At 43.0% G+C, this 16,452-nt stretch overlaps 1 protein-coding gene across 1 annotated transcript; it reads right to left on the bottom strand.

Annotated features, from left to right (window-relative positions):
• Window positions 1-10,357: 10,357 nt before the first annotated feature.
• On the bottom strand, window positions 10,358-16,426 carry LOC136755399 (uncharacterized). Its single transcript, XM_066711961.1, has 4 exons — window positions 15,527-16,426; window positions 14,762-14,925; window positions 13,989-14,091; window positions 10,358-13,075 (listed from the first exon to the last, which is right to left on the bottom strand). Exons 1-4 carry the CDS (start codon window positions 15,882-15,884, stop codon window positions 11,715-11,717), a joined length of 1,986 nt encoding a protein of 661 aa, XP_066568058.1. The 5' UTR covers window positions 15,885-16,426; the 3' UTR covers window positions 10,358-11,714.
• Window positions 16,427-16,452: the final 26 nt, after the last annotated feature.

Below are 16,452 nucleotides of genomic sequence, written 5' to 3'. Positions count from 1 at the left end.
TGTAATCAGTGCTTGACTTGGGCCAGAACAGTCCAGAATGGTTTCAAACTTCAAACTCTAGGCAAACAGCGTTCCGGATTCTTTTTTAGGCAAAAGAGCTGTCTGGGATGCTATACCTCTACTTCTAATTAAACTAATTAGCGGATCACCAGCACAACATGCCTGTATGAAAAAAATATATAAAAATAGCGTGATTTCGCTTTGTTACAGATGTTGCCGCATCGAGTATGGCCAAAGTATGATGTGCAATTGTGCATGCTTACAATTGCGTGAGATGCATCATGTATCACAGCAGTCCAGCAGAGTTTTTATGGTTTTGTAGCTAGCTAGTTACTTATCGACTGCGCTAACATTTAACATTGTTAGCCTGGATTAAGAGTTGGGGGGAAATGAACAAAAAGCCAATTATGACATTAGTTTAGTAAGTGCAGTGCATAAACAGAAAAATATATTGCTCGTTTCAGACAACGCTGACATTTCTGACACTTTGCAGATGTTTTGTTCCTCTCGACATTTCAGCTCCGGGACAGCGATGTGTTAAAGCCTAATTGTCTCAGCCCTCCATAATCTGTCATTTCTGATGCCCCCTGACAAGTTCATCCTGCCGCCAGGACTGATCAAGATGGAGTTTCATCTCTTTAAAAATGCATACACTACAACTTCAGTAGTTTCACTACACCGATTTGTGTGGGGGCAGGCGAATGTGATTTATTTGATTTTGGCTTATTCTCTTGGCTACGGGAATGATGGTCCGGAACCAGTCCGGACTGTCAAACCCCCTCCTTTTACAGGGACTGAGCCAAGAAACTGCTGCAGAGGTGGTAGGTGACAGGGGAGGTGGTGGGATGCAAGAGAATGAAGCGCTGGAGGTGTGCATTGATGATGGGGTATTTATGAGCTTTGACCGGAAGCGAGTGTGATGACATCAGAGTTGTTCACTCCCGAAATTAATTTATAAATTCCACTTCAGTAGTTTCACAACACCGATTTGCATTGTGACTGGCGATTGTGATTTATTTCATTTTGGCTTATTCTCTTGGCTAAGAGAATGACGGTCCTGACCGGCTCCGGACCGTCAAACCCCAAAAAGTAATGCGGCTCCCTGTACCGCCTACGCAGGTTTTAAGAGCAAGGTCTAGCTTGGCTAGTTGAATCTCCTGAATGTCGGATGGAATGTGATTTTTGTAAGCTTCAGATGACCGACGTCCATGAGACTTAATCAGGTGGGTGATCTGATGTGCGTGCCGAGGAAGAAGATGGATATTGATTGGACGAACGAGTGTCGAGTTATAATGCATCTGATTTATCATTGAACGGAGTGTCCATGGTGCGACTCCTGGAGTAACAGAGTAGTGTGACAGGGCGAGTTCATGGGAATGAGGCGAGTTGGTTTGAAATAATTTTGGTGATTAAGGCAAGATTGTTTATCTGTAAGGTGAGGAAGGAAGCCTGGAAGATAAAGGTGAAGAAGGGGTTGAAATGCAATTGAGCGCTAAAAGGGGAGACTCTCGGGAACAGAGAGGCTTGAAGGAAACAAACTGGTATGTAATGATGGAGTAAAGTGCGGAGTTGTGGAGTGGATGGTGATGAATCTCAATTGTGGGATGAAGCGTAGCAGACTGGTAAGGTGTCCATTTATGGAAGTGTTAGGTGGCCGGAGCGATGATTTATGATACTTGCCGCTAGTGCTGGTAAATGTTTTTTGAGTTGGAAACTCCAAAAAGAGAGATGGTGAAAGAAGATCGCACTACACATTGAGGTAATGAGTGTGAGGGGCAGCATGGAGTGTGAGGGAGAGAAGAACCAGAGAGCGGTTCAGGGGAACCAGGGTCAGGGCAGCGACCATGGACCCAGCCAGCACAAGGTGGATACAATGGAGGGCAGAAGGAGGTACGGCACTAAACTGAGCCAGGCTTGAAGCCAAGAGTTGAAATAAAATGGCAGTAGAATGGATCGGAGGGGTGGCTCTGGGTCCTAGGGGGTGGAGCTGTGACAGGGTGGCCGAAGAGAGCATGGTAGGTGGCAGCGATACAGAAGGACATGCATCATGACCTGGAGACATGATTAATGTAGCATCTGAAACAGGGCGGGGGTTGGGGAAGGGGGGGGACGAGCATGCTGGAGAAACGAGGGCACAACCAGTGACGGGACGAAAGGTGGTGTGACGGCCGGGGGGCGGGCGGAGAGCAGCCCTGGGTCCTAGCAAGAATGAAGGAGTGGAGGAATAGAGGAGGACAAAGCGGCGACAGGGTTGACAAGGAAAGCACGGAGACCGCACGGCGGTGGCGCACGGTGGGGTACACCCGTTGGAGGAAGGGTTAGAACGGGTCTGCAGAAAACACGCTGCTGGCTGCGAAGAGGTCCTGCACAACGAGGTTGCCTAGAAGAACACAGGAGATCGGTTGGCAGAAATGCACAACAGAGGGACACCTGTTGGAGGATAGGGTTAGATGGGTCTGTAGGAACTCACTGGCGGCTGCTCAGAGGTCTTGCAAGGGAAGCTGTAGAGATCTCAGAGGACGGGCTAAGAGGAGAAGGAGGGCAGCATAAAACAAGTCCCATGTTGCACGATCACACGGTTCGAGGCAGGAGCCACCGCAGGAGGAGGGAAGTGAGGGTTTTTTTTTTATGTAGTGTTGTTGTTGTTGGTGGTATTAGAATAGAATAGAATAGAATAGAATAGAATAGAATAGAATAGAATATTCTTTATTGTCATTCAGCAAAGACATCAAAGATGCAGAGCAGAACACAATTACGAGCCTGGCTCCATATAAAAACACAGATATAAATAACAACAAACAACTAAATAAATAGTGGATATTTCACCAATATATTATTGCACAACAAGAGGAGGGAGAGTTGTGAGGGACAGGGAGAGAGATTATGAGAGACAATTGTATTAATATTGCACCAACCTCAATAAATATGATTGCACATTTGCACAGCAGCAGACAGTGCTGCTACGCAGGCTTCTGTATCTCTTGCCCGAAGGCAAGAGGGAGAAAAGTTTATGACAGGGGTGAGTGGGGTCTTTCAGGATGCTGGTCATTTTGGCCAGTATGTATTTTTGAGCCAGGTCCTCCATAGATGACAATGTGACCCCAATAATCCTCTCTGCTGACCTCACCACCCTCCTCAGGGCCTTTCTGTTTGAGGTGTTACTGTTGTAGCGTAAGGTACACTTATACATTTCAATTAAAAAAGTGAATTTATAGTATCACCTTATCACGAATCCTGGAATCTTGTAGAACTCAATTTCCGTAATAATTGGACGCAGACACCAATTCCAAAGATATAAATTGTCAAATGTATTAAAAACAAAGACTAAATGTAGCACTACACTAATTATACAAAAGGGAAGAACTAATTAAAATTCAACTCTAGATCAACAAATCAAAGACAAATCACTTCCATGACCAAATCAAAGACCATGGGATCGCATATGATAACACACAAATCGTTAAACAAGAAAGGTTATAAACACATCGACTACAATACCAGTTAGTAAGACGAAGGTGAGTCTCTCATTAGTATTGTTAGTCGGACATCAAATAACTACGAAGGTTAGTATTTATGTCAGGTAACTTCTCGTTATATATATATCAGTCTCATTTACGTTTAGGTGCCGAGAAAGATCCTATCATTACTTGTTACCACAATTTCCCTTAACTGATTATTATTCAATGATTAAGGATAGGCGGGGCCACCAATAATCTAATGTCTATTAACGTGTGTCAATTTCAGACTAAACAGTTAAACAGGAATGAGAAGATATTTCTTGGCGTTGACAGGTTTTATTTCTAAAATTGTCAACAAAACAGTTTAATGCAACACACATTTATATTTAAGCAAAACTAAATGATATTACACATTCTATAGTTATGAATCACAGATTAACATTTCTAATTGATTTCTCAAATGTCATGAATCTCAAACTCCAAACTGTTAAACTTATCTGAACTTCGTCTCAGAGAGGCCTCTCTGTCTTCGGGCTCAGATAACAGCACACGGCACGAGGTCCGTGTGGTTTGGAACAAAGGCAGTCCGGTTCGGCTTTGTCCAAGAACTTCCACTCAGTCGATACACCTGGAAGTTGGGGTTTCGCGAAACAGAGTCTTTTCCAAACAGATTTTCCACTGGTTTGAAGGCTCCAAGGTTGTGCACAAAATCTTCTTTGTAAGCAGGGTTTCCACCGTAGGTACCTGAAGACAAAGTCTTTGAGGAAAGCAGGGCCCTGTTTGGTTCCAAGGGTCGAGTTTCTTAAGACTCAATAGCTATTTAAATGACTGACACTTTCATATTCAGTCGACTTAGTCAATTGTCCAGCTGTAAAACTCCACTGATCAGATGGGTACAGGTGGGCAGGCGCAGTTTGTAAAGTTCCTTATTTAATAAAGTCCTTTAAAAGAATTCTTCGTACGGCTCAATCTCCTTCTCCCAGTTTAACTCTTCTGTTGCCAGCAAAGACTTAGTTGATTTCTGGTTCCAGTTCTGGCAACAGAGCTACAGGTTGAGCTGTGGCAGAGAGTTACTGGTTCAGGTGAGAGAGAGAGAGATGCCATGTGGTACCCTTTATATGCCTGTCAGATCAATAGATGATTGGTTCTTGAGTTTTTGAGATTGGATTTCGGTTTCAGCCCCCAGTGTCCTATTGGAGGGGGCTTGATTTATGACTGATGTCAATCCATGCCATCTTTTGGAAATGCCGGTTGGCCCGGGTTCGTAGCTCTGTGTCGGTATTTCGGCTCTCGTCCATTTCAAAGAGTTTTTATTACCTACAGGCCCCCTTCCCCAGACATCTCACAGCAGGGATTCCAAACTATTTGGCCTATTCTCGGTGCCATCCTCCAAAGACTGTCACTTTGATGTAAACCAGTTCACAGCTCATGAGTTAAGGAAATCTGATAACTTTGGGGGGGGGGGAGGTCTTGTTTAGATCAGTGCTTCAGCTCAGAGCTAAAATGCTCTTTCCAGAATACACAACCACACTTAACGTTACACTGTTCTCATACCAGAGAGAGATGCTGCTGGTCAACACACTCTCTATGGTGCCCCTGTAGAATGTGGTGAGGATAGATGAATTTAGGTGAGCCCTCTTCAGCCGCTGCAGAAAGTGTAGCCGCTGGTGAGCCTTTTTCACCAAAGAGGAGATGTGCAGGGACCAGGACAGGTTGTCGGCCACATTAACTCCCAGGAACTTACTACCCTGTACAGTTTCCACAGCAGTTCCATTGATGGAGATCTGGGTATACATGGGCCGTTTCTTCCTGAAATCAATTATCAGCTCCTTGGTTTTTTCGACATTCCGTACAAGGTTGTTGTTTTTGCACCAGCCTGTGAAAAGTTCCACCTCCTCTCTGTAATCGTTCTCCTGATTATTGTGAATCAGACCCACCACTGTCGTGTCATCCACGTACTTTATGATTCGTGTTCCGCTTTGCACAACAGTCGTGAATCATCAAGGTGAACAGCGAGCTGGGCGGGGGCAGGGCCGAAGGAAGGATGGAGACGTCATCAGGAGGGGCGCCCAGGCGTGGTGTCATTGAGAGTGCCTGTAGAGGAAAAGACCTGGAGCAGAGGAAGACGGCGAGAATGCATGGCGTGAACCGTAAATACCTGAGCAGGCGAGCAATGATCCAGTCCCCTGGAGCCGAGAACGTAGAAGCCGGAGCGGGACAGTGGAAATCCGAGGGCAGGAGAAAGAAGCTGGGACCGGAGCCGGACAGCAGGGAAGAACCAGGAAATGAGGATCACGGCGCCGAAGGATCCGGATGCAGAGATATGCAGAGGATCAGGGGCACGGCAAGGCGAGAAGGCGATGGAGGAACATAGGTTCCCGGCAGAGAGAGGCGACGAATCCATGGTGAAGAATGAACTGGCGTAAGCAATTGTCCGGATGAAAGGCAGGAGAGTGAGAGAAGCGACACAGGTGAGCAGAGCGATGGGCTGCCGGGTGTGGGGGCGGCGCGCTTGAATGATGCAAGAGAATGAAGCGCTGGAGGTGTGCATTGATGACGGGTTATTTATGCGCTTTGACCAGAAGCGAGTGTGATGACATTGGAGTTGTTCACTCCCGAAATTAATTTATAAATTCCACAAAATGCAAAGTATACACCGATCAGCCATAACATTGTGACCACTGACAGGTGAAGTGAATAACACTGATAATCTCGTTATCATGGCACCTGTCAGTGGGTGGGATATATTAGGCAGCAAGTGAACATTTTGTCCTAAAAGTTGATGTGTTAGAGGCAGGAAAAATGGGCAAGCGTAAGGATCTGAGCGACTTTGACAAGGGCCAGATTGTGATGGCTAGATGACTGGGTCAGAGCATCTCCAAAACTGCAGCACTTGTGGGGTGTTCCCGGTCTGCAGTGGTCAGTACCTATCAAAAGTGGTCCCAGGAAGGAAAAGCGGTGAACCGGTGACAGGGTCATGGGCGGCCAAGGCTCATTGATGCACGTGGGGAGCGAAGGCTAGCCCGTGTGGTCCGATCCAACAGACGAGCTACTGTAGCAGACTTGAACTCATAGTGATGTACGCTTCTTATAAAGTGAGGAATCAGCCACACCGAACACAGGAATATGGGGCACTGCTGTTTATTCTGCATAAAGGAAAATAAAATAGCATGGGGCAGCGTTGGCACAATTTGCACACTTTCTCCCACTCCCTACAGAATGCAAAAAGAACATGATATGGCGATTATACCTTTAAAATAATAAAATAACAATGTACACCGTTCAGCTCGGTGCAACAGCATCATGCATACTTCTACAATGTTTCAACAATTAAATCAATGCATTTGTATACAGAATCAACCAAAATACATTATTTTATTTATATGTAAGGTAAAACTAAGGAGGAGAGCTGAAAAACACGTCTTACCCGTATCTGCATCCACAATGCTTTTGAGGTAAAATGGAGTATTCTAACATGTGCTCCCAATGTGTGTAACATGAATTAAAGCTCCAGCTACAACAATCCAACTAGGAACCCATTTACAACTTTTTTATTACACAAAACGATTTCTGACAAGATATGATTAAAGTTTTGAAGAAGTTCACCAAAATAAGGAGAAAAGAAAAGAAAATAACATATACATATGTAATACAATAACCCAGCTACATAATACAATAATAACCCAGCTACACTACTGTAGCTCAAATTGCTGAAAAAGTGAATGCTGGTTCTGATAGAAAGGTGTCAGAACACACAGTGTATCGCAGTTTGTTGCGTATGGGGTTGCGTAGCCGCAGACCAGTCAGGGTGCCCATGCCGACCCCTGTCCACTAACGAGAGCACCTACAATGGACACGTGAGCATCAGAACTGAACCACAGAGCAATGGAAGAAGTGGTCTGGTCCGATGAATCACGAGTTCAAGGTGTTGACTTGGCCTCCAAAGTCCCCAGATCTCAATCCAATCGAACATCTGTGGGATGTGCTGGACAAACAAGTCCGATCCATGGAGGCCCCACCTCGTAACTTATGGGACTTAAAGGATCTGCTGCAAACGTCTTGGTGCCAGGTACCACAGCACACCTTCAGAGGTCTAGTGGAGTCCACACCACGATGGGTCAGGGCTGTTTTGGCGGCAAAAGGGGGACCTACACAATATTAGGCAGGTGGTCATAATGTTATGGCTGATCGGTATAAATATGCACGATAATTAAACTGATGAAATCTTAATTACCATTTTAATTGTTTGAACTGTGGATACAAATAAACACATTTCAATCCATCATCCATATTAGAATGTGTAGTACAATTTGTTTCACTTATTGAACTCAGCTGCCTTTGTTTTTTAATAAGGGGAAAAAAAGTATTCCAAAAGTAATTTAAAGTATTCTGATTGTGTTACTGACTTGGAGTAATGTATTGGATTAGGTTACAGATTATTTTCAAAACAAGGTAAACAGTATTCTGTAACGGAATAATTTTTTAAAGTAACCCTCCCAACCCTGGTTATGCGCATTATAAGCTGTGTAAGTGTATAAGCCTTCACTGTATATTACTTCTATTTGATAGACTACTTTAATGGAACAAGCCTTATTAACACATACATTTGATGAACATAGTCTAATGTGCGATTTGTCAGTTCCTGCACTTATTTTATCCCAAGTCAAGCGCTGAATCTAACAATCCTCTTACCCATGGGAACCAGACATATAAATATCTCATTCTTCCCAAGGGAACCAGGCAAGCCAATGTAAAGCATAATACACCATGTTGTCATAAAATCCCATATGGAAAACTCATATACAGTTCATACAAGAGTTGTGTAGGCCATGTATGGAAAATAAATGATGTGATTGTAACATACAAAACTTATGATTGTCACATACAAGATAAAATGCAACATATACACTCACCTAAAGGATTATTAGGAACACCTGTTCAATTTCTCATTAATGCAATTATCTAACCAACCAATCACATGGCAGTTGCTTCAATGCATTTAGGGGTGTGGTCCTGGTCAAGGCAATCTCCTGAACTCCAAACTGAATGTCTGAATGGGAAAGAAAGGTGATTTAAGCAATTTTGAGCGTGGCATGGTTGTTGGTGCCAGACGGGCTGGTCTGAGTATCTCACAATCTGCTCAGTTACTGGGATTTTCACGCACAACCATTTCTAGGGTTTACAAAGAATGGTGTGAAAAGGGAAAAACATCCAGTATGCGGCAGTCCTGTGGGCGAAAATGCCTTGTTGATGCTAGAGGTCAGAGGAGAATGGGCCGACTGATTCAAGCTGATAGAAGAGCAACTTTGACTGAAATAACCACTCGTTACAACCGAGGTATGCAGCAAAGCATTTGTGAAGCCACAACACATACAACCTTGAGGCGGATGGGCTACAACAGCAGAAGACCCCACCGGGTACCACTCATCTCCACTACAAATAGGAAAAAGAGGCTACAATTTGCACAAGCTCACCAAAATTGGACAGTTGAAGACTGGAAAAATGTTGCCTGGTCTGATGAGTCTCGATTTCTGTTGAGACATTCAGATGGTAGAGTCAGAATTTGGCGTAAACAGAATGAGAACATGGATCCATCATGCCTTGTTACCACTGTGCAGGCTGGTGGTGGTGGTGTAATGGTGTGGGGGATGTTTTCTTGGCACACTTTAGGCCCCTTAGTGCCAATTGGGCATCGTTTAAATGCCACGGCCTACCTGAGAATTGTTTCTGACCATGTCCATCCCTTTATGACCACCATGTACCCATCCTCTGATGGCTACTTCCAGCAGGATAATGCACCATGTCACAAAGGTCCAATCATTTCAAATTGGTTTCTTGAACATGACAATGAGTTCACTGTACTAAACTGGCCCCCACAGTCACCAGATCTCAACCCAATAGAGCATCTTTGGGATGTGGTGGAACGGGAGCTTCGTGCCCTGGATGTGCATCCCACAAATCTCCATCAACTGCAAGATGCTATCCTATCAATATGGGCCAACATTTCTAAAGAATGCTTTCAGCACCTTGTTGAATCAATGCCACGTAGAATTAAGGCAGTTCTGAAGGCGAAAGGGGGTCAAACACAGTATTAGTATGGTGTTCCTAATAATCCTTTAGGTGAGTGGTAACAAGGCATGATGGATCCATGTTCTCATTCTGTTTACGCCAAATTCTGACTCTACCATCTCAATGTCTCAACAGAAATCGAGACTCATCAGACCAGGCAACATTTTTCCAGTCTTCAACTGTCCAATTTTGGTGAGCTTGTGCAAATTGTAGCCTCTTTTTCCTATTTGTAGTGGAGATGAGTGGTACCCGGTGGGGTCTTCTGCTGTTGTAGCCCATCCGCCTCAAGGTTGTATGTGTTGTGGCTTCACAAATGCTTTGCTGCATACCTCGGTTGTAACGAGTGGTTATTTCAGTCAAAGTTGCTCTTCTATCAGCTTGAATCAGTCGGCCCATTCTCCTCTGACCTCTAGCATCAACAAGGCATTTTCGCCCACAGGACTGCCGCATACTGGATGTTTTTCCCTTTTCACACCATTCTTTGTAAACCCTAGAAATGGTTGTGCGTGAAAATCCCAGTAACTGAGCAGATTGTGAAATACTCAGACCGGCCCGTCTGGCACCAACAACCATGCCATGCTCAAAATTGCTTAAATCACCTTTCTTTCCCATTCAGACATTCAGTTTGGAGTTCAGGAGATTGTCTTGACCAGGACCACACCCCTAAATGCATTGAAGCAACTGCCATGTGATTGGTTGGTTAGATAATTGCATTAATGAGAAATTGAACAGGTGTTCCTAATAATGCTTTAGGTGAGTGTATATATATATATAGTAACATTGTGGGGGTTGTAAAAAACGGGGTATAGGGAGACACACAGAAGATGGGATATGATGCAAAAAGATGGTGAGTTTATTGTAAAGTGCAGGGGTGTAAGGAAATTAAAAAAAAAAAAAACATCAGCAGACATTCAGACACATTCTTTCCTGGTAGCAGATTGTCCTCGCCTTTTCCTTCGTCTTAGCTTCCATCCAACTCTCCTCCCCTCTGTGTGCCAGTTTCCTGCCTTTATGCAGGATCTAGGCCAATCAGAGGATTGGAAGTCATGTGGTCCCAGTTGTTGATTCTTCCTCCCAGGATTCCCGAGAGGTTTGGAGCTGGCCCCTTGAACATATTGTGCCCCTTGTAATACCAATACCAAAATCATATTTAGCAGCTTTACAACAAAGCAGTGCAGATGGGACATTATGGAAGAAATTAAAAGAAGAGTGAAAATAGGATGGGGTGCAGTTGGAAGTAACAGCCCACTGTTGAAAGGAAATCTACCCCTGTGCCTGATGATAAAAGCATTTGATCAATGTATACTTCCAGTGCTCCCGTGAAAGCAAAAATGTTACAGAAACTGTGGACGACACAGAAGAAGCATGGAAAAATGTTAACTTAGAATATTAAGAGATAGAAAAATAAATTAATGAATTTGAGAACAAACAAAAAAAGTGACAACTGAAAGAGTGAAAATTATACAATTACGATGATTTAAATAAAGCATCATCTGTCTATGAATGTTAGAAAAATCACTGTTGTAGAGAACAATTTAAGACTTTAGCCTCCTCCAGGGCAGTCTTAATGTTAAGACCTAACTTAAGACAAAAATTAAGACTAATTATGACTTGAGACCAGTCTTAGACTTAAGTCACCTCTGTGAATACAGCCCAAGTTCTGCAAGCATTCCTTTCTTTCCCTCATTTCTAGTTGTGATGTTTTTCATTACATTTCATAACTTCCACTTATTGTTTTAGAGCGTGAGAGTTCAGAGTTTGTTTTCTTTCACCATCATTTTTGTTTTGCAGCATTGTGAGAATTAATGAACACAGCATCCCACTTGATTTCTTTATAATGCTGGGCGTCTACATGGTTAATTCTAATTAAAAAATAATAATCTAATGGCCATTCAATTCCACAATTGTTTAATATTGGTCAAACTCAATTTTGTGATTGATATCCCCACCTTAAACAGTTAGGCTTTTTTATTTTTTTTTAATAATGTGGTACAATTCTTCCCCCACACAGTCCATCAGTTTGGCACATTATAGGTGATTATTCCTCTGACTCCTGCATGAGTCCAGTCAATGGGCTTTGTTTGTGTCTACACTGGGCCCAGGACCACAATTTTCTGTATCATGCATTTGCAGATATGACTTAAGGTACTTTGATTTGGTAAATCTCTTCCCAGTCTGAGCATGACTCTACGGTCTCTCTCCTGTGTGCATTTGCAGGTGTTCCTCAAGCTTAGATGAAGTAGTGAAATTGCTGCCACACTGCACATGGCTGAATGGTCTACCTCCTGTGTGAATTCGGTAATGTACTTTCAGGTGTCCAGATGTAATAAAACTCTTCCCACACTGTGCACATGTGAATGGTCTCTCTCCTGTGTGAATTCGATAATGCTCTTTCAGTTGTCCTGATGTAATAAAACCTTTCCCACAGCGATCACAGCTGTGAGGTCTTTCTCCTGTGTGAATTTTCTGGTGCGATGTAAGATTCCATGACTGGCTGAAACTCCTTCCACACTGACCACAGCTGTATGGTTTCTCTCCGGTGTGAATCCTGTAATGTACTTTCAGTTGTCCCGATGTAATGAAACCTTTCCCACACTGATCACAGCTGTGAGGTCTCTCTCCTGTGTGGATGTACAGGTGTGATTTAAGGCTCTCTGCCCTGCAGAATGTTTTCCCACACTGAGCACAGCTGTGAGGTCTCTCTCCTGTGTGGATTCGCTGGTGTATTTTAAGTTGCCAAGATGTTCGGAAGTTCTTTCCACACTGTGCGCAGTAATTACAGTCCTCAAGGTTTCCACTGAACTCTGCTGTGTTTTGTTCCACTATCAGAGGGCTGTAAGTGCTGAAGGCTTCTTTGTTGTGTTGTAATGATAGTGTCCCAGTTGTTACTGTGCCAGGTCTCATAAACTCCTGAAGAGGGATCTTTTGTTCCGACTGTCGTCCTGTGCACCCCAGGTCCCCTCTGTATCGTTCCAACTGGGAGATACCCATCTCCGTCTGTGTGTTCTCATCTTTAGTAGACGGTGGATCAACCTCTGTCTTATAGGTGACACAAGGTAAAAGGGTATCCTGGGCATTAATGTGAAGAGATTCTATTGAAGGTCCATGCAGTTCATTGTGAAAACACTGGGGTTTAATGTGAGGAGTCTGTTGATCAGTGGGCTGCTCTGAAACATTAAAGGCATGCAGTTCACTCAGCTCTATTTCTGTGTCTTCCTGTTTAATGACAGATTCAATTTCATTGAGATTTACTATAATATTCCCTGGATACAATTTACTGAGGCCCTCTCTTCTGTGCTCAGCAACTGAAGGGTTGCATCCTCGTGTTACATGGTCAGGTCCTGACTCTGCCATGTGGACGAGATTCAGTCCACTGAGCTCTTGCACATGTTTTGCACTGTTGTACTGTTTTGTGAACTCCCCCTTGCCTTCAGTAGCTGTGGGCTCTATATGCCGCCTCAAAATGGAGCCCCACTCCCCCTCACAGTGCTGATGTTCAGTACGATTAGTCTCCCCAACATTGCAGCGATCACTGGCATCTACAGCTCCTGGGAAAGAAGGAAAGCAAAAAAAAAACTGTTAGTGGCTCCAGCGATTCATTTTTCCAGGTTTGAAACACAGGAGCATATTTTACAAAGACTGGGAGTTTGTAATCAAAGTTTGGAAATGTAACGACAGATTATTTATTAATCAATGCATTGATTAATTATTACATCTCTCTCCCTCATTGTTTCTTTAAATATACAAAGAACACAGCTTAATAGAAATAGAAATAGAAACAGAGAAACAGTGATAAAGATTTGAACAGACATTGCTCTATATAGCTTTTTAATAAATGTTCATCCTAAATCTAAATGTTAAAAAAAAAAAAAATTGAATTTAAAATGTAAAATGTTCCCCCATTTTCCTTTTGTTATTGAAAAATAACAAACGTCATGAAAACAAAAAAGGGAAAAGCTGCAAGATTGTTGTAGCTCTGAATTTTGACATTTGTCTTCTCCCTGTATTAATCCTAAAATATGTGATGCTGCAAACTGGCTGGAGACAATGCTATCTGATGAGACTTACACAATAAATAGGTACTAAGAAATACTATCAAATATGGTTTATACTCAATTTAAAACAGGCTGTGATACACTGAACACAAGTCCTATTGCAGGGAAATAGCACATTGACAGATAGGCCTAGCCTTGAGTCAACATCCTTTCAAAGGCTTATCAATGCTGTACAAAAAAAATTCCCTGGGATTAATTTTGCTGTAGATCTGCTGTTTCCATCTCTCCCTCATTTAACACAGGGGACACAGATGCAAACAGAATGGATTGGACATTTACAATGCAAAATTGGGAGAGGATTAAATAAACGAAATAATCATTATAATAGTTAACAAATTGCATAAAACTGCAAAACAAAGATCTGAAAGATGTTGTCAATAGAAAATGTTCAATCCTAGTCACTGACCTCTCTCTCTGACCGTCAGCACTCCCCACGGGTCACTGCAGCCCTCAGATCCCCCATCGTCAGTATGAAGTGGTTCAGGCCTGTGCTCTTTTGTGGTTGCAGACTGTAACAGAGAAGTATGAGATTTACTCTGACTGGATCAGTGTACTGGATGTTTTCAAACTGCAGCTGTAGTGCAGTAAAAACCTTTCAGTGCATACAGCTCAAATGAGTAATAGTGTCTTGAAAATGAGGAATGATTATTATTAAAGACTTTTTCTTAGTAAAGATTTTGAACAAGTTGATGTGCACAATTTCATAATAATGTTATATTAGACTTACTTTTTATTGGTGTCATTCACAACTGAAACCAACACTTTGTATTTTATTGACCTGTGCTTGTAACACACTAGTACCTTGGCCTAGACCAAATCAAAACTTTATTCTACCCACAAATAGCAAAATACAAACTTGTAATAGGAGTAAGTGGCTTCTGACAATAATTTAATTTTTATTTGGATAGGCTAAATGTTTGTAAGTTGTGATTTGCAGGCACATCATTGTTTAAACTTGGTCTAGGCCCTTGTGTGTGTAACAAAGCAAAACTGCACTAACTGTTTGAAAAACAAAATAATAAAATCATTAAAATCATGTTATGGTTTAGAGTACAGTATTTTCCTGACCAGTACTGAAGTACAAATACCTTAAGGTCAGTTCTAAATGTTTATTAGAACATGCATCTGCTTATTTATTTGAAAAGCGGGTAACTCGGAGTACCCTGTAATGGTACTCACCTCCTCTTCTTTGAAGACAAACTCCAGGTCAGTTCCCTCCTGTTTGATATGGACTGGATACAGTTTACTAACTTCCTCTGCAGGCTGGACACATGGCACCCCTTTATCCTCCAACTGGTCCGTACAGACAGACTGCAGCACTGGTATATGTTCTTCATTACATACTGTAAAGAGAATAATGAATAAATATAAATTGAGAGTCTCGCCAAGTTACAGAGGAACAGCCTCCCTACATATACAGCTCGGATAGTTTGGGGTTATTTGGGTATTTACCACCACGAAACTAAATAGCTGAAAAACATGAATGGATAAAATGTTTAAAACTAATTCCCATTACTGTATTACAGTCAGCGTACTAAGTAGCCAAACTAAAGGGAAGTTCTCCTTCTCGTTTTCTTTAATTTATGCAGATTGTTATTTTTATAGGCGAGTGCCGTTTTAAATTACAGTGTAGGGAGCTGTTTAATTGTTTAGGTTAGGCTTAATGACAAGTTAGGGTTTTGCTGGTTAGTTTTGTAATGTAATTGTCTGCTCATATAATGAAATCATTAATTAATTGTATTATCTGTGCAACCCAATACAATACAATCCCAATACAGTGATGTCTGACTGGGATTAGGCCTAGAGTGTCTGTAGCAGATCTGCGCGGCTCCACCAATGGGATGGTGGCACTATGCAGATCTGCGCAGAACTGCGGAAAACTGCGCTACCAGTGACTCCACCACACTCGGCGAATAGGACTGCAGATTTTTACATCTCTCTCACCAGCCGCTGTGTCGCCCGTCTCTTGATCCGGAGCCTGTTCCTCAGCACAGTGACAGCCGACACCAGACCGCGGCATCAATCCGCTTTCTCGCCCTGCGTTCACATCGCTCTCCAGTGCGCGCATCCGCAGTTTTATGGCATCGTTTTCGTGCTTCCGTTGGGCTATTTCGAGCTCAAAGTCACTAAAACTGTCCTCGACCAGCTTTGTAATTTCACATATGGCTACTTTGACTGCAATACCCATGACGGAAGCGAGCTGTGATTGAAAATGTGCCAATTTCTGAGACATTATACCCGTCTTCTGTGTAGTATTCCCCCTGTTGTACTTATCTAGCATGAAATGAATAAGATCCTTCATGACTCAAAGCGATTCACATCCCCTGACTAGGTGGCGCTGCCCATGCAGTGTCTCTGTCTCTGATTGACACGCACGTCTTCGTCACACAGCGCTCGTTTGTTGTTCCTCTTGAGCAGCTGCGCGGCTGTGCAGACTTTGCAGCCTGTGGATGAGTCGCATTGTGACGTGAGTTCACGCAGACGGGTAACTTGAACCGTTTCGTCGCAGAGTCTGCGAGAAGTCTGCGCAGACTCGGCAAAGTATGCGTGTCGTGAACGCGGCCATTCTCTGCAGAAACACCTTCACGTCTCTAAACTAAACAGTTACCATAAAACCCCGTGAACCTTCGCAGTTCTTATTGTCAGCAAAAGCAAAAATAAATATACTCGTCCATTCCCACCACTCCCCCTTTTATGAACAATATGCAATTTAATATAACAACACACTCGCCTCCAAGTGTGGGTTTCAGTGAAAGCAGATGTTGTACAACACTTCTTTTCTAACACCTACGACAGACATTTTAGTCAGGGCGGCTGTGAGTGAAATTACACAATTGCTCCAAATGAACACGTCGGGGTCCGGTCGCTTC

This window comes from Amia ocellicauda, chromosome 1 (genome assembly GCF_036373705.1).
Source record: "Amia ocellicauda isolate fAmiCal2 chromosome 1, fAmiCal2.hap1, whole genome shotgun sequence".
Taxonomy (NCBI): Eukaryota; Metazoa; Chordata; class Actinopteri; order Amiiformes; family Amiidae; genus Amia; species Amia ocellicauda.
The sequence above is the reverse complement of the archived record's forward strand: the minus strand, read 5'-3'. Positions and strand labels throughout refer to the sequence as shown.

Excerpts from the sequence above, each read along its gene's own strand:
- LOC136755399 (XM_066711961.1), bottom strand. The coding sequence starts at position 15,884 with ATGAAGGATCTTATTCATTTCATGCTAGATAAGTACAACAGGGGGAAT. Across the intron at positions 14,926-15,526 it reads GACGGGCGACACAGCGGCTG|TATGTAATGAAGAACATATA; the intron begins GTGAGAGAGATG and ends TTCTCTTTACAG. Across the intron at positions 14,092-14,761 it reads TTGTCTTCAAAGAAGAGGAG|TCTGCAACCACAAAAGAGCA; the intron begins GTGAGTACCATT and ends TCTCTGTTACAG.